This window comes from Anser cygnoides, chromosome 1 (assembly GCF_040182565.1).
Source record: "Anser cygnoides isolate HZ-2024a breed goose chromosome 1, Taihu_goose_T2T_genome, whole genome shotgun sequence".
Classification (NCBI taxonomy): domain Eukaryota; kingdom Metazoa; phylum Chordata; class Aves; order Anseriformes; family Anatidae; genus Anser; species Anser cygnoides.
The window spans coordinates 13544309-13570338 of record NC_089873.1 but is presented as its reverse complement, the minus strand read 5'-3'; the positions used below and the strand labels follow the sequence as shown (position 1 = coordinate 13570338).

Here is a 26030-nt window from a genome sequence, read left to right as displayed (position 1 = left end):
ATCAGCGTAGATGGCTTGACAACCCTGCTTTATCATCTAAGATTGGGAAGAGAAAGTGCTTAATTACTAATGATGGTGTTATAAAGTGATGTTTGCTTTACTTTTTTTTTTTTTTTCCTTTGACACCTTCAGTTTGATAGTAGCAGTAAAGACAAGAACGGGTCTTTATCAGTCAGATAAAGAATTGGCAACTCTTAAGTCTTTTGCATGCACCTTTTAAGTACTTTAGCTCAACTTTTATCTGGCTGATAAGATTAATGGCAGTGTTTCTTAATAGAGTAGTAATTTTTTCCTTGCTGTGAAGTTCAAAGGTTGTCCAGAGCAGTGTTCCACTGTTAATTGGGCCTCACAAACACCCGAAGATCTCCTTTCTCTTCCCTTGTTGAAGGCCTGGGAGTTTCAGAAATCATAGTGTTAAGCTGTGTCCTCGTGGGAATGACAGTAGCTATTTTTGCTCTTCCTTGAGCACGTTGGGAGTGAAGGACAAGGCTGAATTTCCAAGCCCTCGATATCTCTAGTGGCTAATAGTCATATTGGTAGCCAGCAACCACATGGAGAGACACTGAAACCAGTCACAAATTGCCACTCTCTCTGTCTCTGCAGCTTCTCTGTGGACAATGTGTATTGTCTGTTGTAAACACAAGCGTCTCAATCCATCTTGTCTTGTGTCCACATTTGGAGGAAAAAAAAGAAAGGGGGGGGGGGGAAATAGTGGATGATATTAAAGACTTTCATCTTTTTTATGTTGTCCACAGCTTGGTATTCAAAGTAGTCATCAGAGAACATGGTTATTTAGGGCTGTTAAGATGAAGTTGGTGACGTGACATGGAACACAGAGAATAGTGTATCCAGCTGTCGTTTTGGTGTGGATTTACAATCTCTTTTAATGTGGTTTTATTTATCCATTAAGTGTCGCATTTGCCACATTTGTGTTCTGGTATCCACCATGACCCATAGCTAAACACAAGATCCTATCCTGCACTGTCCTCCCTCAGGTTAACTTTCATGTTAGGCCGTTCTCATGATTCAGTGCACTACAGCTTCCTAGTTCAAGCCAAATCAGAAATGCTCAATCTACAGTTAACGAACTTCTGGACTAAGGGACGGTGAGACCTAGGTTATGACCTCTGGCAGTATTTCAGACTAACACTTGCCATCATCTGGGTAGCTGATTCAGAGCTGAGCGCAGTTCAGCTGGTCAGTTACATCTGGATCATTTATTTTACTGTGGCAAACAGAAGCCCTGGGAAGGACTGGAGATCTGTCATTCTGAACATGCTCATAGTATCTGGAGCAGTGTTGACATGTACATGGAAATGAGGAAGGAACTGAAGATCTTATGTTCTCTTCATAGCTAGATTTACACTACAAACTTATCTGGCTTCTCCAAATATTAACCAATCTACCTGAAGCTGAGCAAACTTGAACGTGGAAGATATGTAACCTGATTAGGACCTTAATTGCTTGGATTTAGCAGGGGATTGTTTTGTATTGCTGGCTCTTCTGGAGCAGGAAGAAGGGGTGCGTGCTTTTCAGACCTTGGCTAGAAAGTTTTTGATATTATATTCTTGTTTTGTTGGAACAGCTCGGTGAAAACCAAGCCTCTGAACTGATATTGTTTGTTACCCCTACTTATGTGCCTTCTGCATACAGCTGTAGTTCTGGTTTGTTCTGATTTCTTTGAGTGGGTTTTCTATTTAAGACAGATTAAAATTGCTTCTCAGTTTGTAAATGAGAGTGTTCAGCACACTGGACCCAGCGCTCTACGTGTATTTTACCAGTACTGAGCCGAGGGAAGAACTGCCCCTCGCAGGCGGCTGGTGACACTGTAATTAGCCTAGGGTGCTGTTGGCCAGGAAAGCACGTTGCTGCTTTATGTTTGAATTTTTGTCCACCAGTAGGCCCAGTTCTTTATGTGCTTTCCAGATGATTAAATATTAAATCCTGCATTTACTGGTGCATGCGGATATTCCTCCTAGACTTTGCGCTTCCCTGTGTTGAATTTCACAGGGTTCCTGTCTGCCCATTTCCCCAGCCCATCAAGGTCCTTCTGAACGGCAACACAACTGTCTGGTGTGTCAGCCACTCTTTTCAGTTTTACATCATCTTTAAACTCGCTGAAGGTGCACCCATGGACTTCTGTATGTCCCATCTGTGTAACTGTTCCTGTACCTGATCCTTTTCACTGGAAGTAAGTTTTCCTTGCACCAAGCTTTCCCACTGGGATTGCTGAAGACTTACCAATATCTTATCTTACCAATAAAGCGTGAGACACAGCTAATCCTTTTCCATGTCCTTTGTCACCAGGTCCTTTGTCCTTTTCTATATAGTGCCCACATTTTCTGTAGTCTTCCTCTTGCTGCTGATACAGCTGTAGAAGCCCTTTTTGTTCCCACTCATGTCTGCCAGATTGAACTCCAGGTGGAATTTGGCTTTCCCTGAAAGCTTGAACAGTGTCTCTATATTCTTCCTGGGTCATCTGTTCTTGTTGCCACATTTCATATGCTTAACTTTTCACCTACAAATTTTGTCAGGAGCTCCTCATTCATCTACACAGGCCTTCGTTCCACTCTTGCTTGAATTCTTGTTCATTGAGATGGGCAATTCTTGAGTTTGGAGGAAGTGGTCCTTGAAAATTTGCCAGCCCTCCAGGACTCTTTTTCTCTCCGTGGGTGTGCAGAGGTCTAGGACTGTATGTCTGGTTTCTCTCAGAATTCTGAACTCCTCCATCTCCTGGTGACTGCAGCCGAGGCTTCCCCTGAGCTTCATGTTCCTGACCAATTCTTCCTTGTTCGTAAGTATCAGGTCCAGCAGAGCACACGCCCTTGTCAGCTTCTCCATCACCTGTGTCAGGAAGCTACATCCAGCTACATCCTGCATCCCAGAAAGCTTCTGGAATGCCTGTGGTCTGCTGGGTTGCCCTTCCAGCAAGCATTAGAGGGGTTAATATTTCAGTTACATTAGGATTCATGTGTATCTTCCTGTCTAGAACAGAGCAAGACGTGAAGTGGGAAGTGGTATTTGTGGGTAGGTAGGCTTTGATGCAGAAAGAAAGTGCTTCAGATTTTAGCAGCCAAACATACATCCTAGTATGGAAGGTATTGCTTGCACTATGAAATGAGATAAATATGATAATAGGGGGGTGAGAGGGGGAAAAAAAAAGAGGCAGGACTAGTCAGAGGGGAGTTGCAGGCAGGTTGATTGTGTTCTAATGTCGACCAGGTCAAAATCTGCAGATAAGGGGAAAAATGTAATATTAAGAGCTACAATTTGCTAAACAATAACACAAGAAAATTCACAAAATGTCATGCAGGCTTCTTAATAACTTGAAACTATGGAAAGATGGAAAAGAAGCTTAAAATTCATTTCATTAGTGCAAAGCTAACAAGCTCTGATAACGCCTTTGATGTGCTACTGTTTTAGATAGCTTATTTCATCTATAATATCTGAAGTAAATCTTGAATGTGATATAAAGAAAAGTTAAAATATCAGTAAAAATATCCTTTTGTGACTGTCTATGGAAAATCTTGCTTACAAATTAACGAGAACTGAAGAGACGCTAGGCTCTCTTCTAGAAGTTAGAGAACAGTGAGCCCTGGGTGGAAAATTCCAGCACCTTTGTCAGACTGAAGGCTTAGGGAGCAATATTGGTATTTTGCTGCCGGGCAGCCTGTATTTGCTGAATCAGAGCGTTGGACCAATCGTGGTTAGCTCCGTCTGAGTGTTTAGGTGGTAACTTGTTTAATTTCTGTGTGGTAACCCCCTTCTGGGAAAGTATTGATGTATAGTAAAAAACTAAGCACCTCCAAGTTAACTCTTGGTTCAAGGCAAACACGCGCTTAAGTGCCTCGCTGGACTTGAGCCCAAAGAATTTTGGCCGTTTCCCATTATTTCAAGAGATCAAGCTGTAAGTAACATCTTTATCCAGATTAGAGTAATTGTGGCAAGATTCGGATTAAAATGCATGTATTTTCTCCTTATTAATTAATTCCCAGAGTGGCAAAAACATCTCAGAGTACATTTACTTCCTGCTTTTCCCCTGAAAAAAAGCCTGTGTCAGTCTGAGTCAGACTCTTCCCAGCAAGAATTAAGAGAGGAGATGAAGTAAGTAGGAAAGGAGAGTGGTGTCTTAGTGCACAGATGAGTTCTCTACAGTTTCTCTCTACCCAGAACTACAAAACCCCCAGAAAAGAGTGAGGTGTGCTGTAGAAACTGAATCTTACAGTGTTGTAATACATCGCATCACCCACAGCGATCACTGCCTTCCCTTCTCGGCTTCTGGGTTACAGGGATTTAACTGAAATCTGTCCTTTACTTTTAGAGCCAATTTGGAAAATTCTCTTTTTGGTAAGCTTCACTGTAGTCCTGCGCACTCACTTTCTGCCATCAAAGGTAGTGCTGGCCACTTCTACTTTATGATATAGCGGTCCTGTCATTTTGCTTCTATATGGGGCAACAAATGATCAGAAATATGGCCCTGGAGAGAAGAAGGGTCCTGGAGAGCTCTGAATTATAACTCAGAGTTCAGATTTTGTATAATTATGATTCAGTTATGTTTCTTGCCCTACATTTATAGAAGCAGCCACCACAGGGCAAACTAACAGAGCATCTCCTGGACATGTGAGGGTGTTTTTGACAATGAGTCAGACAGACCAATAGATGCTTATGTGCTTTCTGGCTAGTTTTAAAATGATGTACGTCTCCTGACTCCCAGTTTAGCGGGTGCGAGACGGAGAACAATGGTAAGTGGCACAAGCATTGAAATAGTTCTTTAAAGTAGGCAATTGTACATCCTTGAGACACTTGTTTGAAAAAGAAGCCTCTGAAACAGGGAAGAGAAGGCAGGTGAATAGATGCAGCAGGAAGCATCTGGTTACCTGGAAAAAAAGAAGTGGTTTTCTTATTGGTAAAGTTGGAGTTCTGCCTTTTGGAGATGGATGTGGCAGTTTGTGAGTAAGCAGGAAGTAACTCAGCAATAAAGCAATCTCCGTTCGATACTGAGGTTTCCTTTAGAAACTGAGGAGGGAAAGAGCAGATAAGCACGAATATAACCTTCCATTTTTGTGTTTCTGCAATTATTTACAAAGTAATTAATGCAAAAGCTTTCTTTACCTAAGAGAAGCACAAACATAATGGCTTGCATATAGTAAAGATCATGAGAGTAATTTATTTACTTACCGTTACAGACCATCTAATCTGTGCTTTTAGACATCGTTCACGGATCTGGTACCTGGCTTGTCAAAGTACACTCTGAAAGGAAATGTCAAATCAGAGGTTCAAAAATTGACATACGGCAACCAAACTCTTTTTGTCTACCCCCAGGTTTTTCTGCGGAGACTGCAGAGCTCTTCTTCCTTGGCTCCTGCTCAGTGAGATCAGCTATGGAACACACTCAAGAACACGAAGCATGCCTTGAGCAAACGCAGAAGTACTGTGTGGAGAGACCGATATATAACCAAGAGATCTTGCAAGGGCAGCTGCGCAGGCGGGAGAGAACACCTCAGACTTTAAGGCAGAAGATTGCACACTCTTGTCGGTAGGGTTTTGCGTCTTCTGTTTGTTGTATTGGTTAGAGCCGTTCTGGTTCTTAATTTATCCATGCACATAGCTGGTAATTCCTTCAAAGAAACCTAAAAGATAAAAACCCTGCTTTGATTTTCAGCGAGACCATGATGAAGTTATGTATGTGTTTTTATATGGCGATATGTAACTATATTAAACACGGTTGGGTAAATTAGTTGAATTGCCTTCATTAAAGTGGAAAGGAAAATATGCAGCATAGGAATGTGAAGTATTAGTCAAATCATGTGACGTGTGAATTCATAAGACCCAGGAAAATATCTGTCTTTTTTACATGGAAATACTTATGGCCAAATTAATCCTGCTCTAGTGGTTGGCAACCCTGGCCATTCTCTGATTCTATGATTCTATGAAACCTGTGCTTCACATGAGCGTTTCACAGAAGAATGGAAGTGTGTTAGAGCTGTGTAGAAGTCCTTATTATTAGCTTAATAAGGACTTAATAGAGGTACTCTGTAGCTTTTAACTAACTGTTGTGGAACCTAAGTATCATCTGGTTAAACATAAAATGTCTTTAACCGTGAAACTTGCTCCGTGGTGCCAGGGGAGAATGGAGAGAAACTTCTTCTAGTTAAGTTTTCCTTAGCTTTATACTCATCGGTGCTTCATTTGCAGAGTTTACACAGTTGTTTGCCAGACCCTTGTTCTGCAAGACAACAAATGATTTCCGCCTATTTGTCTGTTGAATATTCCTGTTCCCATGATTTGACGTTTAGAGATTTGCTTTGGTTAATGGAATGACCATTCTAATGGTCATGGCACCTAATTCCACCTCAAAAGAATGTATCTGTCCCAAATTAAAATATATGGAACAAAATCCTCCTGAGCTGTGACTTCCTGCAGTTCAGTCTGTTGAAACATGAAGTGTGTGTGACTCTAGTTCCTCTCTCACTGGTAGCAGTAAGCTTCTTCAGTATGCCATTTAGTTCCATGAGTATTTGGAAATATTAACGAATCTCTGCGGTTCTCTTGCAGTTCCCCTACTCAGAGAAGCATTTATATACTCCTCGTGTTATATTTTTGCCCAAGGTTAAACTTTCTTACCACAGTGAAATCAACGTATGATGCACGGCATTGCTGAATAGAGATATATATTTCTTGGCCCTGTTCATTTGTCATGAGTCAGGGTTTCAAAAGGTTAATAACTCTGCTAAAAGACACAGGGATCAGTGTTGCTGACTTCAGTGCCTTTTCTTCCAGGGTAAAGGAGGGTTAGTTCTCAAATAGCTTTAAAATTAGCCTGTCAGTACGTGACAGTAAAAAAGCATTAATAAAACAGTAGTAAAAAAAGGTGTAAAAATGTCAGAAGTTATAATAAAAAAGCATAAAGCACGGAGGCAGTAAATAAAAATAGGAAGAAACACAGTAAAGTATTTTGAGATGTATGAGGGGAAAACGCTATCTGAAAGGAAGTTATCCTTGGGATTGTTACTAGAGAAATCATCTCAGCCACAAGTACTGGGTGACTGTCCGGTTGCTCACGGACTTGAAGTTTCACTTCCCTCTGAACTTCAGCCTCACAAGACTGTGATTCTCTTCTCCAGAGCTATAAGGTTTGTGAGCAGCAGCCAACGTGATAAAGGACTGGCTTAATTGGAGTCACAGTTGTTTGTGCTTAAGCTTTGTGCAGAAGTCTCTGTAATCAGGGATCTGAGTTTGCGTTTCATGGAGCTGTTGTCCTGCGTAGGGATGAAATACATTTTTTTTGACCTGCTAATGCCTAACTTTTTCTTCCTGCTTTGTCTTTTCAGTTGTTCCTCTAAGAAAGCCAAGTCTCATCTTTACAGTTTCTTACCAATTTTAAAATGGCTTCCCCGTTACCCAGTGAAGGAATACTTATTAGGAGACATTATCTCAGGTATAAGCACTGGAGTTATGCAGCTTCCTCAAGGTGGGTATCTCTCTGCATTTATTCATCCTCTTCTTTGATTTTCTGTATATACTTTTATGGTAGTGGTTGGCTTCCTGAACACGTGTTCATGAAAATAATACGGGCCTTTCAGATGTGTTTGTGGAGGTCAGTACAGCATCCTGCAGACTAGCCCATAATGACCATTGCATCAAATTTAAAGTCAGCATTATGCAGTGAACTCTCTGAAGGAAGCTTACCTTTCTGATCAATACCCACAGTTCTTGATGACAGAACAACTTTTCAGTTTAAATGCATGTTTAAACATTTGCTTAGTGCTCCTAATTATCTTCTGATCTCATTGTGAAAATTGTTGCAAATTCCCTGCAGAGGGTAGCAGTATCTAATAGACATAACAGACCTAGTATTGCAACAGTAGTTCCAGCAGGATGATCCTCAGGGGAGCAGCCGTTGCAGAGGAACCAAACTGAAATCAGTCAGAAGAATGCTCAAGAAACTAGGGACTGATCTCTCTTTTTATTTTCAGGATAGAAGCCACCAGTTTAAGCTGTAACATAGTGGTGGGCAATGATTTGCATGGTGGAAATATATCAAGAGTAGCTTGTGTAACAACAGTGCAAACCTGTGGAATTTCTATGAATTTAGTTGGAAGCTTTACACCCAGAGGAGCCAGGCTCTGAAGCAACAGCAGAGTTTATAGAAGATGAAGAGAGAACCTGTTTTCACTGCTCTGTTCAGTTCTTGGTGACTGGTGTGAAGCCTTTTATTTAGCCTGACACTTTACTGTCAGCAATTTCAGAACTGCTATGGCGTTGAAAAGTGACAGTATTTTTATTGCAGTGCTGTTATGGGGTGCCATCATTTCTCTGGGAATGGCAGCTTCATGACAACTGCTACAGTCCCAGTAGATTTCCCTGGGAGGTCTTGGATTGGAAACAATCCTTGGTTTTGTACAGAGCCCAGTCCCAGTGGGATCCTCATGCTGAGGGTAATTGCACATACATAAGTTTACTTGTGTTTTGGCTTATTTCATATTTCCACCTCATTCATTGCTTTTTAGGCTGAATCAGGCCTGAAGAATGAATCTGTAAATCTGAGAAACCTAGATTTTGATAGGGGGTGACCCATTAAAGGAATGGAGTATTCTAACAGTGCAATTGACCTTTTTATTTCTGCAGCTTCCCAGATTTATAATTCTTTTATAATTGAGGATGTTTTTTCTTACACAAACATTAACATCAATTTAACTTATCTTAAACTGGTAAGTTATGTGGTTAACTGTTAGATAAATCTGTTGTGCACTGGGCACAAACATCACCAGTTGTATACCAAGACACAGTTTACGTGATGACTAGATAAGGGCACTAAAAGTGGTCAGGAGTGAACTTTATACTTAATTTTGTGACTTTGTTTTAAACTAAACATTATTCTTCCCTCCGGTGATTGCAGACATACCCTTGAACTGCTTCTAATCTTTCCCTTTCTGAAAAGACTTAAGTTGAACTTTTATTTTTCTGGAATGGATGTAATTATAGCAAGCATGAGGTCAAAGAAGACTGGGAATCATTCCAGAAGGAACTACAATTACCAGGGTGTTTGAGCAGTGAGCTCCTGTCACGTCAATATCTCTTCATTTCCTTGGCACTGACAGCTTTTAAAAAAATGCCAGTACAAATGAAAAGGAAAGGGACTAAAAGGGTACTCAAATCAGGAACTTCCCATTGACCCACCCTCCTGGACTGACACCACTAGCTTTCAGTTCTACTCACTTTTCCTAGTAAGTTCATCACAATATTAAAGGCCAGGATGTTATGGTTTAGGGGTGTTCCGCTGGTGCTCTTGGCATGAGACAGCCCCTGGGACAAAGGATGTGTGTGGGATGAGCTTCAGAAGTGCTTGATCAAAAGCACATTGCTGGAAGAGAATAACACCGTCGCCAGTCCAGTCCTGTTAGGAATAGGAATTCTTGGTTAGGTTAGGTCTCAAACGTTGTTTAAGACAGGACCAAGACCCCATGAGCTATTACACAGCACAAGAGTACTTGGATGACGCAGAAGATCATTTCCGAGCTTGTGCTTTCAGGATAAACCTAATGCTTTGTCTCTCAATTTAAAAATAAATTTACAGGGAGAAGCATTTTAGAGTATCACTGGCTCTCCTTTGGGTGTGAACGTGGTGGTTTTACCCAGCTGGCCAGCCGAGCTCCACCACAGCTGCTCTCTTGCTCCCCCTCCTCAAAGGGAAAGGGGAAGAAAATACAATAAAAAGGGCTCAAAGGTTGAGATAAGGACGGGGAGATCACTTAACAATATTGTCATGAGCAAAACCAGACTCAGCGTAGGGAGTTTAGAGAAATGTATTGCCTATTACTGGCAAGCTAGAAAAGTGAGAAACAAAGAAAACACACTAAAAATATTTTCTCCCCCTCCACCCTCTTCTACCTCTTCCCCCTTAGTGGTGCAGGGGATCAAGGAATGGGGGCTGTGGTCAATCTATAGCACTTCATCTCCACCACTCCTTGGTCACTCCGCCCCTGCTCCACGTGGGGTCCCTCCCACAGGATGCCGTCCTTCCCAACCTGATCCTGTGGGGGCTGCCCGCAGGCAGCAGCTCTTCAAGAACTGCTGCCACACGGCTCCGTACCACAGGGTCCATCCCCCAGGAGAAAACTGCTCCAGCACGGGTCCCCCACAGGCGGCAGCTCCCCCCAGACCCCCTGCTCCTGCGTGGGCTCCTCTCCACGGGCTGCAGCTCCGGCCCGGGGCCTGCTCCTGTGGGGGCTCTCCATGGGCCGCAGCCTCCTTCAGGCCACATCCACCTGCTCCACCGGGGGCTCCTCCACGGGCTGCAGCTGCTCAGGACAGTTACTCCCCATGTCATGGGATGCACGTGGTTTACCTGTGAGCCCAGTCCCATGGCAAGCACCCATTCAGTCCCACTGAGGGAGAGCACTGGGAGAGGTGTTCCTCAGTGCTCTCCTCCCACAGCTTCATCCCCGTGCTTGCCAGCTCCACCAACAAATGGGAATGGTGTGGATCACACTTCCATTGCATGGGGATTGACATGTCTAAACAACAAAAAGGACTTAATTTACTGAATACACTGGGAGAAATCCCAGGCTGCATAAGCTCAGTGTCATTACAGAGCACAAGCAATGCTTCCCTGCTTGTTTTACACTTTAGAGCATGTTTTGTGGAACTGCAAACTTTTAGGTAATCCCACTCATTCTGGGATGAGGGGAGAAAGAGGAAGCGTTTAATCAGTCATAGGTTGCCATGAAGGTTATGTCTGATTAAAAAGGAGGAGAAAAACCAAACGTTCTGCTGGTTATGGTGTTTCAGGTTTGGGGCAGCGGGGGCTAGTTTATTATTTTTTCGACAGATCAGAACAAAAGCAATCAAAAGTGTTTGTTGGCCATTATGAAGTGCTTCCAGCTACAAAGGCAAAGCAGTGAGTGCACAACTGTGCACATGCACACACAAAGCACGCCCACACACATCTGCAACACCTATGATTTTAGACTTGTGGTTTCCTGAATTAAACCACTCAGATTTCTGGGCGCTGCCCTACGTTATTATACATATTTACGAATATTTCCTGCAAGCCTTACCTTCCAAATCTGTGATGTATCACCAATGTGCATATTAGATTCATTCAATTTTAGAAGGCTTAAATCCTTACACTTCAAATGTTTTTTTTTTCTGTTGTTTGCCTAACGTACATATTTGTATCTGTTTTCTAGGTTTAGCCTACGCTTTGCTGGCAGCTGTTCCCCCAGTGTTCGGCCTTTATTCTTCATTTTATCCTGTCTTTCTGTATACTTTTTTTGGGACCTCCAAGCACATATCAATAGGTATGTCTATATAGAGAATTGAAATTCTGTGTGCACGTCTAATAAGACTGTAAAAAATAAAGGTGGATAAATAGAAAGTGTGGCTGTTTTCCATAAAGTCACATTTAAGTGAATAAGAGATGCATTGTTAATGCTTGACACATTTGTGGGTTTAGCTGTTAATTTATCCATCCTACTTAAGAAAGAAGAGCATTTTTTTCAGATTAGATCTAGAAATGTGCACTGTGAACTCCTGAACTATAATTTCCTCTCTGTAGTCAACTCTCTGTGTGGCCACGAGTCTAATTTGCATAACAGAAACTGAAATTAAAAAAAGATGGTATTTACTTACTTTAGAGGTCTGTGTTCAACGTCTAAGTAGCTTTAATGGTGCTGATTACTGGAGAAGACATTGTGACTGAAAACTACAATATTTATGTAAAAAACTATTATTATTTAGTTCCGCAGATCTATGCAGGTCTTTGTTAGGAAGCCTAGGAGTGTTCCTAAAAAGTGCCAGGATTCTAACCAATTGTTTTCTTCTCCCTCTGATTCCAGGCACTTTTGCTGTGATCAGTATGATGGTTGGCGGGGTTGCCGTTAGACAAGTGCCTGATGAGGTAATTTCTGTGGGCTATAACTCAACGAACACTACGTATGCCTCCGAATATTACAGCGACAGGGATTTCAAGCGGGTGCAGGTGGCTGTGACTCTTGCACTTCTTTCAGGAATTATCCAGGTACGTGCTTGCAGTTTGCTCTAAGGGCATGTTCAGCTGCTGCTGCCAGCCTTGAAGCTGCAAGGGGCACTGGGTCCTAGTGGGTCCCCTTTCAACTGACGCTTTAGCAGTGTGCTATGCAGAATGCAGGCTGCTTCTTGGCAGCCACGTAGCAGGAGTGGTTTGTGGGGGGATACCTTGGAGGCAAGTCTGTGTCAGGGCATCATGGCTTGAGAGTGAAAAACAGGACCTCCCCTTTCATTTTTTTCTGTCCTGTCAGAAAAACTCTACCTGGTGTTCTCTGATATGTCCCTAAATGCATCCAAATACACGTCTACATGTATTCCACGTGGCACCTGCCAGTGGCGTGGAAGGTTTGGTGCATTGATGGCTGCTTACTGACCTGTAGCTTTGGAAGGGGCCAGGTTCAGGTCTGCCTGATCTGGGTGGGCACTCGGGTAAGAAGAGGTATCCCGTAGTCTGTCTGCTATGTAGCAATGATGTTCAGGCTACAGTAAGACTCACACTGTTACTATTTCTCTTCTTCATTAGTTATGTTTAGGTCTCCTGCGATTTGGGTTTGTAGCCATCTATTTAACAGAGCCTCTAGTGCGAGGATTTACAACTGCTGCCGCAGTTCATGTCTTCACTTCTCAGTTAAAGTATCTCCTCGGAGTCAAGACTAGCCGATACAGTGGACCCCTCTCAGTTGTGTATGTAAGTAGCTACCTGTACTAAATATGCCAATTCCACATTGTCATGAACTATTATTTAAGCCTTTTCCTACTGGAAAAAAAAAGTATTTTGGCACTAATGAGTATTTCTTAATATGGTGTTAGTTCACTAATCCAGAAAACAGAAACACTAATTACCAAACAAATAGGAGGGAAAGTATACCTTCAAGACGTACTGCCAGGACCTTGATAATATTCTGATAGTTGCTGTAATTTTCCATCTGTCTTTTTTCAGAGACATTTTTCTTCATTCTTTTTTTTTCAGAGACCTCTCCAGAGGTCTTTTATTTCATTTCTTAAAATGCAGTGGAAGAAGGAGTAATGGGTAGAGGAATCACCCTCTAGCAACTTGTGTGTTCCAGGAAGCTTCCTTTCCTAATGCCCTTTCTAATAATGTTTTTCAGCTGAAAGATATTTGTAATAATGGCCAGTTCAGCAGTGTTGCAAGGTCATTGTTATTTCATCATATTACTAGGGTAACCTCAATGATTGTATCAGCAGCTTTATTGCTTTAGAATGGTTTATGCAGCTCTAAATAGATGTGACTTGCCAACGAATATTTGAAGGTATTAGAAAAGGTTGGTATTTATTGCTTTCAGGTAGCTGCCAGTATGAAATATGTGTGAAAATGCTGAGCATGAGATGTGGTTTAGTTTAGACTTTTTCCCCCATGATAGAGCTTTTTCTTCAAATTTTTACCCCATTTGAGGAAGACTGATATTATAAATGATTGCAAGTATATCTCCCTCATTGAGATACTCTGAACTTCTGTACTTTATTGGAACAATGGGGGTTTTGGTGAGGCAGTGATTAGCTGTGGTTATAGATGTAGAATAAAAACAGCAGTGTATAATTTTTTCTTTTGTGGCACATTTTCTAATAAAACAAGTATGATCTTCATGGAGTAATTATGATACTTCTATTGTGTTACAGAGCCTAGTTGCTGTGTTTTCAAAAATAACAACGACCAATGTTGCTGCACTGATTGTTGGATTAACGTGCATTGTTCTGTTGTTGATTGGCAAGGAAATCAATCTCCGCTATAAGAAAAAGCTCCCAGTTCCTATTCCTATGGAGATAATTGTGGTAAGTCGGTTGTGAAGTTCTTTAGCTAAATTATTTAATTATTCTAAAGCTGTAGAACTGATTTCATTTTCTATCAGGTCTTATTGGGCTTTAGGGTAACCTGTTGAACATGATTTGTTTGAGGCTTGATCCACTTGAATGTTTTAGTGCTCGTGAGGTTAGGCACTGACGTGCCCAAGTTTTAGGCATGAAGTCCCGAAGAGGAATTGAAAACCCAGTTAAACAGCCACAGTGTTCTATGGTAATGGGAAGGTGGAGATTTGCTGTAAAACCCGCTCTACCCTGGATTTGGCACCTGAATGAGTCTCTGCAAGACATGCCTCTGAGTGGCACGGAGTACAAGAGCTCAGAATCCCCTCCTGAAGGAGATGCTTATGGATGCTGGGTACAGAGGTTCTGTAGGGCTTGCTTGCTTTTTAAAATGCCGTGGTAGAAAGAAAAGCAGGAACCAGTGGGTCTTGGGACTTGACCTTCCATTCTCTGTTTCTGAAACAGCTTTACCCATGTATTTCAGTGTAGTCATTCAAAACAAAATCAATGCTGCAGTCAGGTATCAGACTATCTTAATAGCCCACACCTCACGTAATCTTTCACCTTTAAAAGTGGCTGGATTTAAAAATGAGTTCTCAGGTAACCAGAGCTCTCAAACAACCTGCACAAAATCACAGCCAAGGAAGGGAGTAGCTGAAGGCATGAATGCAGTCTTGACAGAAGGAACAAAGAAGGGGGATGCTGTTGAGAGGTGACAGAGATGTTGTACTAGAGTGTTATTTGATAGAAAGACAATAGCAAAGCAATCTCACACCTGCAGCTTTCATTGCTGCTGCACCGGTTATTTTTGTAGATAACGTGCATGCTGCACACATGAAAATATGGCAGTGCGGACCCCCTTGACTCATCCTTGCATTGAATTTCTTAGTACATGCTTTTCTGTGTCTGTTTCCCAATGCATGCTGGGCTGGCTCAAGCAAAGGGAACCTGAGTGATTCAGTTCATATCATAGCATGCACATTAACTGTTTCAGAAAAAAAAAATAAAACCAGTGAGTTGAGGGTGATGGAGGGAAAACTGTGGAACTTCCTCCTTTCTATCTGCTTCTGTACTCCCTAGCTCTTGGAAAACTGATTGACAAATAAATGCAGTCCCTTATGTGTATTTATAATAAGCTAACTGTTATTAGTCCTTCAGATGTTTTGCTAGATGATGATGTGTTTATGTTTTTTTAGGTTATTATTGGCACAGGAGTTTCAGCTGGAATGAATCTGACTGAATCATATGGAGTGGATGTTGTAGGGAATATTCCTCAAGGGTAGGGGTGATATTCTTATCCAACCTATACCTTTTCCATATAGCATGTACATTTCATTATAGTAATATGTAACCTTTTATTTATTCTCCAAGGTTAAGAGCACCAGCAGTTCCTGAGATTCAGCTCATCCCAGCAATATTTGTGGATGCGATAGCAATAGCAATAGTTGGATTTTCAATGGCTGTATCAATGGCCAAGATCTTTGCCCTTAAACATGGTTACACCATTGATGGGAATCAGGTAAAAGTATTTGAGTTTTTCTAGTGATGATTCTCAGTGCTGCCTTCATTTCTGCATTAAAGTGGAAGGGGATAATAGACAAAAGAGGTTTTCTTTCATTGTGGAATCAGGTCAGGTTTTTGACAGCCTACACATTTAAATGCCAGGAGTGATTTTAAACTCTTCTGGCTGTGTTTTAATAACCAATTTCACTTCTAACTTTGTTTTGGGAAACTTCTTTAAAGTTGGATGTCTGCATGAATATTAATTGTTGGGACGGCTGATACTTAGGCTACTCTCCTGATGGGCAGCTATTTTACTTATACTATCTTTCACAGCAAAGCATAGAGTTCCCATTTGATAAATACAGTGTCTTCCTGAGTTAAGTATCTAGATCTGTTTTATTCAGAAGATTCCAGATGCTATGGTTTAACATCACCTGGATGTTAAACTGTAGAACTCCTTGTCACAGGATGTAATGCATGCCAAGTGTTTGTTTAAATGAAACAAAACATTATTTGTAGCAGACAACATTATTTGTATGAGAAACCATTTTTGTTTCAATTTTAGTGTTAAAATTCAAGTTATCCTGGAGTTGAAGAAATTATTGAAAACAAGCAATCCTATCATTCACTTTAGTTTTCAGTCTGACTTGTAACAGTAACATTTAAGGATGAGAAATGTCTCCAGCACTTCATCAGATACTTCATTTAACAGAAGATTTAACGTGCATTACCTGGTGTGAGAACCACAAGTGTAAGCTATGATAAGGTTGCTAGCAAGCACTGTAAATAAGAGGTGGTAGTTATTATGTATAGGTACCTCCACCTTCGTACAGTTGCTAGGTATAACGGCCTTGTGTTTTGTTCTGTTGTTTGACACAGGAACTTATTGCCTTGGGAATATGCAACTCTGTGGGGTCATTTTTCCAAAGCTTTTCAGTCACTTGTTCAATGTCTCGGAGTCTTGTTCAGGAAAGCACTGGTGGGAAAACTCAGGTACGTAAACCCAAATTTTGAGCAAAAGTTTGCTTTTTTTTTTTGGACCTCCAAAGCAAAAAGTCTGGAGCTTCAGTAAACTGCCCTATTCTTGGCCTGGGGCCAAAAGAAATAACTGAAGTTGCTCCTGTTTCATATCCAGGTTGGGCCAAGATAGAAAGCTGCATGACAAGGGAAATGGACAAATTGAGTGGGAGGGATCGAAAGCTTGACTAACCAGCCCTTCGGAAAGTACAAGAGTGGTTAGCTGATCAGTAATACTGCCCTTCTGGGGCACATCTTAGTGCTTAGATATAATTTCTTGCTTTTTTTTTTGATCAGATTGCAGGTGCACTCTCATCAATTATGGTTCTGTTGGTAATTGTGGCTATTGGATACCTCTTTGAACCACTTCCACAGGTAATGTAGTTTTGCCTGTTCGGCATCGCATGTCAGTGAACAGAAGCTAGCTAGTATTGCTTAAAACAGAGTGAGGTGGATGATTAATAAGCAAATACAGTTAGGGTTTGACCCAGAAACCTTTAAATTTTGTATACGTTTTTGCTGTAAGTTAAACTAGCAATGAATAAATATTTTGAAGGATCCAGCATGCTTTTTTTTTTCCTTTTCTTTTGGTAGTTCTTCTTAATATTGGCCATTCTAGACTCTGTCTAAAACACAAAACTGGTATCTTCAAATAATCCCCCTTGGATTACAGCATAAGAATTCTGGGAAGAGGTTAAAAAGATAAAAGAAAATAACAGATGAGCTGGTAAGGGTTGAGGCGGAATGATGGCTCAGCATGACAAGTTGCTTTTACTGTAATTTTACTTATTTGTATAAAAATATGTTTTTGTGTGTAGATATATATTGATTTAAAAAATAAACTTGGTTCTCTTGTCTTGAATAGGACGATATGCATTTCATTTATTTTTTTTAATAGGAGTATATTGATTTACACCTACATGACTGTCACAGGAATTGTTGGAAGTTATTGAAGAGAAACTTGAATTTGAGATTATAGTCTAGCTACTTTAATTGCAGTAGCATGAAGCTCAGGAATATATGCTTTCTCTTGTCAGGAGAGAGTAAATCAAGCTGTGCTGACTCTGGCTTGCCATTTCTGTGGCTGCAGGAAAAGTGTATCTCCACTGAACTTCTCAAAAAGTTGTTTTTTAAATGGACCATCTGTTCAGTAGACTTGTATCAGTTTTACAAAGCACAGAAAACAATTATTTTTGATGCTTTGAAGTTCTTATTGGCAATTGTTTTATTTTGCTTCTGAAAATAGCATTTGTGTAATATTCCTAGACAGTGCTAGCTGCAATTGTAATGGTGAACCTGAAAGGAATGTTTAAGCAGTTTGGAGATATCGCACACTTCTGGAAAACCAGTAAGATCGAACTGGTGAGTAATATACAGCTCAGTGCATATATTTTCCTGTATTAAATGTGCTGCTGCTCTTCTTCCTATCCTCTAAAACAGGGTAGAAACTTATGGAGGAGTTACAGCTTGGTGTTGCTTTGCAGAAGAACATAAGACATTGAGTTGTAAGTACCCTAGGAGAGTGATCCATTGCAGACAAGAATGTTTTTTTTGTTGTTCAACAACCTTTAACTCAGGTCAGAAGTAGTTTAGCTGCGTTAAAAGCAAAGCTTGTGCAGTGTTGCTATAGGAACTGTACTGAATGCTGTGGAGAATGCATGAGAAGAATTCGAAATAGATTAACAAAGGAAACTACTTGAAGGTATTTGTCATCTTTGAAGACAAACCAAAAACCTGTCCAAAGTAGTTTTCTGCATTAACTGGCAGCATGTTTGTTGTTGACCCAAAGCAAGAAGATCCGTAATTTGCAGCAGTGGCTGTTGAGACTGCCATATTTACTTCTGGGGGAACTTGGAAACGTGACAGAGATCACAACGTACAGACACATAGCTGGTCTTTGACCATGTGAAGCAGATAAACAACTTCAGGAGTTACTTGCCATCATATATATCATCATTTCCAAGACTCCAGACAACCAGATAACTAGATCCTTGAGATCATCAGAAGTAAATGATGATCTCAAGAAGCAATGTTCACATTTTGGCTGAGCTGCTTTGTACAATCTGAGGAGCTGTCCCTCTGGCTCAGAAAGGCAGCTGGTAGTTTTCTATATGGTATGACACACAGAACTTAGCACATTTAAAGCATTCAGTTCTCCCTTTTTACAATAGCAAGCTCTCTGACTTTTTCCTGATTCCCTTCCATGCAACAGTTTGTCTCCTCCGGAGAAACAGAGAGAGTTGTTCTGGAGTTCTTATGGCCATCCTTCTGTGTGTATTTTATACATACAGCTGACAGTTCACACTGCAAAATACCAGGGTTTGCAACATGGCCAGTCCTACTGCTCAACAAAAGATGGCAGTAAAGGAGAGCTACTTTTGCAGGCCCTGCATTATTTTTTTTTTAATCCTACAGTGTTGGGAGTCTGAGAGTAACACATCATTCCTTGTAAAACGGGACTTAGGGTGTTAATTAATAAGGGACAATTTGTCAGATGTTATGTTAGTGCGTCTTGAGCATCTATGCCCTTCTCAAAGGTTAAGGCAATTATAGTCTGCTATCATGATGACTTGCATTGTAGCCTGGTCCTGAACAGAAGAGATACACAGGCTTCAGTCTGGCTTACGCTATTGTGTTTGCTTTCAACAGAAAGGGATGCATATTAATTCGGAGCTTTTCTTTCCTTTAGGCCATCTGGGTGGTAGCTTTTGTGGCTTCTCTCTTCCTGGGACTAGACTATGGTTTGCTTACTGCAGTAACGTTTGCAATGATAACCGTTATTTACAGAACACAAAGGTCAGATTTCTTCTTTATAAAATTAGTGTTTGTTGGTCTTCTCTGCGGTTTTTGTTTGTTTAAGGAATGCAAATAAGCAGTAGACCTTTCCACCCCCTTCAGCTGCATGCAGCATAGAAACTGCTTCATAATATAGGTGATGCAGGGCATAACCCATGGCTCTGATCCAGGGGTTCAAATTCTGTTTTTCTGAGAACAAAATTTCTGGAAATCATGAGACTCAGAACTTCAATAATAAAGAGATAATTTTAGATTTCCTAACCTTATTTACATTGTCTTTAATGCCTGGAATTCAGAACTTGAAGCCTGCTGGATGCGATAGGTTCATTAAATGTTTACATTTTGTGTGCACTGTCTCAGTACAGAAGAAGTTGTCAGATTATCACTAGCTAAATGTTTAAGTGTTTTATAAGAAAGATCTAATTCACCATGAAAAGCATCCCCACCCTTCAGGTTTTTCAAGTCACTTCTTGCTCCCAAATCAAAACTTCTACTGTGAAGCAGCTTTCCGGATCTAGAGCAGAATGATTTCTTGCATGTGTGGATAGGATTTCACCTGTTACATGAGGCTTCTAGGCTCATAGCTTTGGATATCTAGATAGAAAATCTACAAAAGTGTTGGTTTCCATCCCCATCGGAATGAAACCACACTGTGAAATTTCCACTCTGCCTAAATAAGAGTATTCTTCTGCCAGCTGTGTATGGCTTGGTCCTTTTAACCAGAGCAGTGATGTATTTTGCTGTCGTACTGCCTCTGAGTTGGGGATGTTCCGCTTCTCAGGCACAGTTGTCCCAGGAGCAGAATGGCTTTTTGAAATTGCAGCACGGTTTGTGCCAGTGTGAGCTGCCGTATTTACAAGATGGTCAGTGGAGTCGCACCAGTTTACACCAAAGAAAATTTACTCTGTAACTTTGCAGGTCCATGCTTTTCAGCAAATGACAACATCACAGTGCTAAGTTTCCAAATTGTTTCTGCATTGACAGAAGCAAACTTGGCTCGTCACCAGATGGCCCCTCAGCCATGTGCCTTCCCCAAGCTGCCCACTGCATTTGACCATGCTTAGATAAACCTGTAGCAAACAGAACAACTATTTAAAATAAATTTCAACCTGTATTAAGCACTCACTTCTCCAGTTTATAAGTGATAATACTGAAACAGTTGTTTCCATTTCTCTCCAGACCTCAATACAGAATCCTTGGTCAGATTCCTGACACAGATATCTACTGTGATGTGGAAGAGTATGAAGAGGTAGGAGTGTATTATTCTGCCTTGAACAGTTTTATGCATTGGAGCAAAGATAACGGTGGCAATTGGCTGCTTAACCCCACCACGCTGCATATTTAGAGCTGTCTGTTCAGCATGCACCTGTGTTATGCTTGGGAGAAGAAAATAAATTTAATGTTACTAGTAAAAGCCATACTGTTAACATGCTAGCTTTTGGTCCTGTGAGTACATTTAACCAGGAGGTGATCAAAAAAGAAGCATGGTACTAGTATACTATACTAGTTACATGGTACTAGCTAGTACAAAGTGGTAAGACTTACAGAAATACCTCTGCTAAACCTGCTGTGTAGTCAAATGTTTACAAGTCCACCTGCTTTAGTTGTGTGGCAGTATTAAATGAAATGTGGACCCAAATGGTTGTGTTCTTTAGCATTGCACAAGCTGTTCAGAACAGCATCTCCCTGCCTCCACCCGTGCCCTGACAATTAAACATGATTGGTGACACGATTGCTTGCCATGCATTCAGCTTATAAATGCAATTTTGTTCAACCAAAAGTCGGTGATGGCAGTATATTTTGCGAATATAATGGATCTAACCATGCTGCATTTATTTGCAAACAGCAGCTATGATTTCCTGCACACTCTGTCATGTTCTCAGAGATGCTGCTATGAAGGTTACAAACCCCTTTACTCAGGAGCCAGTCTGTAAAAAATTACGTGAAAAGACCATGCTGTAATCTGAAAGCATTCTCTCACCAACAGTGCTGCTTTGAATATGATATGAAGCAAAAGTTTATGCGGGCATGTTTATAGCTGTAAACAATGAAGAGGAAACTCAGCTTTTGTTATACTGAATGCAGTTTGCATTTCCTACTCCTGTACGAAGATGGGGCTGGTAGCGTATGGCAGGCTGTATCTCTGCTGCTGGTCAGATCGTTTTCATGTAAAATGTCAGAGTGCAGGCTGCTCAGAGATCACTTCATTTAAAGTAAAGGAAAGAAGTGATATTAAGATCTGTGAAAAGGTCTGTTTAAAACCAAAGATTCCTGAAGGCTAAAACTAAAGGCTCTTGTTTTGGTAGCTGAGGACACAAGAAAGAAAGAGAAGGAAGTTATGCCTGTAGATAGGGAGGAAAAATGGAAGCCTTCCTAGATCTGCATGATTTCCTCACGTTAATACCATCTGCAGAGAGCAACATCAGAGAACTGAATACTAAATTCCTTCTTATGGCTGTACATTTCTTCATTATAAACAGAAGTGTCACATGGCATTGATTCAGTGCAGTATGGCACTTAGAAAGGTGGGTGCACTGATCTTCTAACTGGCTTTGCTCACAACAGTGCTGACCATCTTTGATACGTACTGATAGCCATCCAGGGTTGGCTGTTGGGCTGCATGTATGAGGAACACCATGTCCTGTGATCATCCATACAGGTGCTTTTCTTCTAGAGCAAGCAATACCTAACTGTGAACATCCTTTTTTTTTTTTCCTTAGGTTAAGGAATGTCCTGGTATAAAAATATTTCAAGCTAATGCATCACTTTATTTCGCCAATAGCGAGTCGTACACAAGTGCACTGAAGAAAAAGGTGAGCGAAGCAAAATCTTTAATACCTGTTCCTTGAAAATTCAAAGCATCTTTTGAAACACGCCCTTTAGCATAGCCCCTAATACAGTGTTTCTCAGCCTGTGACCTCTGGTATGATATGAGAAGATACGAGAAGGTGACCCTCCAGCCAACTGCAGATCATCTTAGCAAGCAACAAGATGGTGGGAGGGAATAAAGAGCATACAGAGCGTGCCTCGCCTCCCGCCTGACCCACGTTTGACTGGGTGGGACTGGCAGTAGCAGAGCTAGCTAAGGACAGAACTGCCTGGCCTGGTAGCGATTACACTCGTACTAACTTGTGAAAAATTTTTCTGTAGCTTCCATGACGAGTCTTGTACAAAACAGGTGGGTGGTACTTCTCCACAAAGCAAGAGGTATTAGCAATTTATGTCCAAGTGCACTTCTCCCGCCTCTGCTTTCTGCACTCAAATCAGCATTCTGTTGAAATATGGCACCTCTGATCTCGAGAGAAGAATGTGATGCATCTCTTCCTCATCTTGTTAACACAGCGCTTGCGAAGATTATTCCTTCTTACTTTATACTGTTCTCACCCCCACCAAGGGACACTGAATAATGCAGGCTTCTTTAAAATTTATGATAGTGATGAATTCAGTGCTAATTGATACTGCAGTGTCATCCTAACAAGCGGGATCTTGTCTGATCATGGTTTCTTTTCATGGCAGACTGGAGTGGACCCTTGTGCCATATTAGCAGCAAGGAGAAAAGCCCAGAAGAAGCACGCCAGGGAAATAAAGAAGGCTAATGAACTCAAAAAGAAAGCTGTGTTGAAGCTAGTGAATTCTTCGGTAAATATTTACCTCTGCTTTATCAGCTAACATGGTGCTTCTCGGTGTTACCATTCTTGTTTATACAAGGTACAGAGTGCTACTCGGGTAGGAAAACTTAGCGAACAAGCACTGTGCAGTGCGGACAGGCTACTAAGGAGCAGCGTAAGGATCAGAGGCTCGTGGCTGGATTGGATAGTTGTGTGGAACCTTAATTACATTTAGATACCACATTAGGGGAGCAGAGCCTTTCACACTGTCATACTGTCTCAGAAGGGGTGTCAGCAGAAGGTGGAGGGATCCAACCTCTGCCACTCTCCCCTGCACATTCAGAATAATCATACAGAAATAAGATAAAAGACAAGGCCCTGTAATAAGTTTTTTTTTAATCAGTTAAAAGGTGCCATCCACACTGATGATCCCGGCATGGTTACGTGAGGCAGGTGCATTCAGAGTTGTTTGAAACATGCTTGTGCTTTTGTGCGTGTTTAAATTTATCCCCGTGGCGGGAGCTGATGGGTGCTTGAGCAAATGCCTAAGTTTGGAGCCTGATCGCTGGCTCTTCCTCTGAATACATAGACCTCAGCAGGATGCGCAGGGCTAAGGCAAGGAAGTAGAGCAAAAGTATATGAACAGGTGCCTGAATTTGGAAGCAATGAGTAATTCACCCGCAAGATAATAGCTTTAAGCTGCTTGCATGTGACCGTAGAAAGGCTGGGTAGAGGAGACTAAGCCTTGATACAGATGAAGCCAGTCCCTGTAATGGTTTAGAGCTGTACACCTTTTAAAGGCTGGCAGAACAGCTGTGTATGGGGAGGAAGGGGACCTACACTGAAAAAGTATTGGCTGTCGTTTAGCTTTATTTGTCTTCTCTCACAGAGTAATGACGTGGAAGGAAGTGTAAAACATGAGATAGCAAACGATGAGTTACCTGTAAATGGAAAATCTCTTGATGAGCTCGAACACTTTGTGGAGCCCAAAACAAACATCCACTCTTTAATTTTGGATTTCACCCCAGTGAACTTTGTGGATTCAGTTGGAGCAAAAACATTAAAATCGGTAAGTAGGGCTGTTTTTTTTTCATTTTGTCAAAAACAGAAAACATGTAAGTTAGGTACCTGGTAGGGAACCTGTCATCATAGGATGTAAATGTCAGCTCAGATACAATCCAGTATCTCACACAATCAGTTTTAATTCTGTAGCTCTGTAAGTTTCAGCTCAGTACTGGGGAATGTGGAATGTGCATCTCTCACAGTGACTTGCTTACATCTTCCAGAATCACGATGTGCATAATGATAATGTGTTTAACTTCAGCTTAACTCTATTGCAGATTATAAAAGAATACAAAGAAGTTTCAGTCCGCGTCTGTATTGCCAGCTGTAGCGGTGAGTTGAGTTTTTTTGTGAATCTGTGGGAGAGATTGTGTTTTATCTCTTGCCCTCTGTCCCTGAGTTTTCTCCTGACTGTTGCCTCAGTAGTATGAGTGCTTATTTTGCATAACATTGAACTAAAATTCAATTTGAGGAAGAGCAAACCCATATGGATTAGAGCCTTCACTTCAGCGTAAGTGGAGTGCTAATGTAACGAGTTTTCTGAGGACTAGATCCTGCTCCCATCTCTTCCAGCTGGCAAATTGTGAATGGTGCACCTAATATTGTACCTTGAAGTTGTTGTAAAAGCGTAGTAAGAAAAGCCTGCAGTGTTCCAAGTTTCTGATATTTGGAATTGTAGCGTCTTCAGCCAAGAACAGGCCTCTCTGTATGACTGGGAAAGAGAATTACTTTTTCGGAGTAGAAGTATAATGTGATTCATCCAGATATTTTAAATGTGTTAAGTAATGACAAGAGAACAACTTGTCGTCATTTTCTTGAGATACTGTTGTCTTCCATCTTTTAGTTTCGTTTATGTACTGATTCCATAATTGTTTTATTTTGTAGGCCCTGTTATGAATGAGCTGACGAGACTGAATTTTTTTGACAACACTGTAACAAGAGAGCTGCTCTTTCACAGTATTCATGATGCTGTCCTTGCTTGCCAAGTGAAAGACAGGTCTGCTTCACAGACTGCCTCAGACCTCTGAGGACTGACATCTAGCAGAATGGAAGTCGGATTTATGCTGATAAAGACTCTTTTCAAATATTTAATTTGCACAGTTTAAAGAGAGCCTAAGGCTATTTGTATCTACGGGTATAGGGTGGGGTTTTCTGTAGGAAGAGTGGACAAGGAATTTGGAAGCCTTCATGCTCTTGAATTTTTTCCTTCAATCAGGGTACAGCCTTCCAATGACATAAGCATGAAATTATGCAAGATGAGAAAATTCCTTGTAGTATGCTACAATCCGAATCTGATAGACAAGGTGACATTCCTATTCCTGTTGAGAAAATGGGCACTTTAACTCACTGCAAGCTGGGATCTTGCAGAAGAAAACTGTTCTGCAATTCCAATGCACTGTACCAGTGTCTTTACAGTTGTTTTTTTTTGTAGATTACTTTTAAAGCCTGATGTCAACATCTGCATACAATAGATTTGTATAAAACTGTAATGATCTGCCAGCTGGATTAATGAATTCACACTGGTGGCATTAGCTGCTCCTGTTTTTAAATCTTGATGGTACAGTTGTTTTTTTAATTATCTAACCTCTCTCAACTATGCTGATCCTTTCGTTGCCTGAATATTTTTACTCTTAAGTGAATTTCATGCTAAAAACCCACTGTTTAATTATTACATTATCAATATGGTACTTCCACTGCCAAAACCTAGTTATACTTTCTAAAAAAATAATACAGCTGGTTTTAAGTTAAAATTAATTCAGCTTCAGGTTTGAGGACAAAACTGGCTTAAGGCAGGAATGAGGTCTGTTAAAATTACCTTAAGAACAGATGCCCTATATGCAGTTTCTGAAGCTGGAATAAAAAGGTAGACAAGGTCGAAAGTCTCAGTGGTCCAAAAAAAAAGTACTTTCCCATTGCCTGAGATGTCTTTCTACCAGCACTGCTGCTTCTGCCTCAGCTTTTAAGTGCTTTATGAAGTAGATTTCAGTAGAACTCAAAAATGTGTTTGGGTATTTTTAATGAGTTGGTAGCTTGTTTTTTTCTTTTGGCCTTACAACCTGGCCACTATGGTACTCTTTGACTTCAGCTGTGAGTCGCAAAATACGGAAATATAATTCAGGCAAAATAAATCTTCAGTGCCTGTATTCCCCTAACAACAATCAATATGAATCTGATCAAAGGTAGGAACCTGAA

At 41.0% G+C, this 26030-nt stretch overlaps 1 protein-coding gene across 2 annotated transcripts in view; it reads left to right on the top strand.

The window, feature by feature from the left end:
- SLC26A5 (solute carrier family 26 member 5) overlaps positions 1 to 25720 on the top strand; it is a 33708-nt gene extending 7988 nt beyond the window's left edge. The window contains exons 3-20 of one of the 2 annotated variants that reach the window (XM_048068409.2): positions 5323 to 5536; positions 7332 to 7471; positions 11193 to 11303; positions 11841 to 12022; positions 12554 to 12718; positions 13669 to 13821; positions 15048 to 15130; positions 15223 to 15370; positions 16234 to 16347; positions 16669 to 16746; positions 17638 to 17733; positions 19061 to 19167; positions 20347 to 20416; positions 21888 to 21980; positions 22684 to 22806; positions 23665 to 23844; positions 24116 to 24170; positions 24723 to 25720. In XM_048068409.2, coding sequence (XP_047924366.2) covers positions 5382 to 5536; positions 7332 to 7471; positions 11193 to 11303; positions 11841 to 12022; positions 12554 to 12718; positions 13669 to 13821; positions 15048 to 15130; positions 15223 to 15370; positions 16234 to 16347; positions 16669 to 16746; positions 17638 to 17733; positions 19061 to 19167; positions 20347 to 20416; positions 21888 to 21980; positions 22684 to 22806; positions 23665 to 23844; positions 24116 to 24170; positions 24723 to 24865 — 2196 coding nt within the window. In that variant the 5' untranslated portion in view covers positions 5323 to 5381 and the 3' untranslated portion in view covers positions 24866 to 25720. Of the gene's footprint in view, positions 1 to 5322; positions 5537 to 7331; positions 7472 to 11192; positions 11304 to 11840; positions 12023 to 12553; positions 12719 to 13668; positions 13822 to 15047; positions 15131 to 15222; positions 15371 to 16233; positions 16348 to 16668; positions 16747 to 17637; positions 17734 to 19060; positions 19168 to 20346; positions 20417 to 21887; positions 21981 to 22683; positions 22807 to 23664; positions 23845 to 24115; positions 24171 to 24722 lie in introns of those variants that run through there. The other variant, XR_007165096.2, reaches the window with a different exon arrangement.
- The last annotated feature ends 310 nt before the right edge of the window (positions 25721 to 26030 follow it).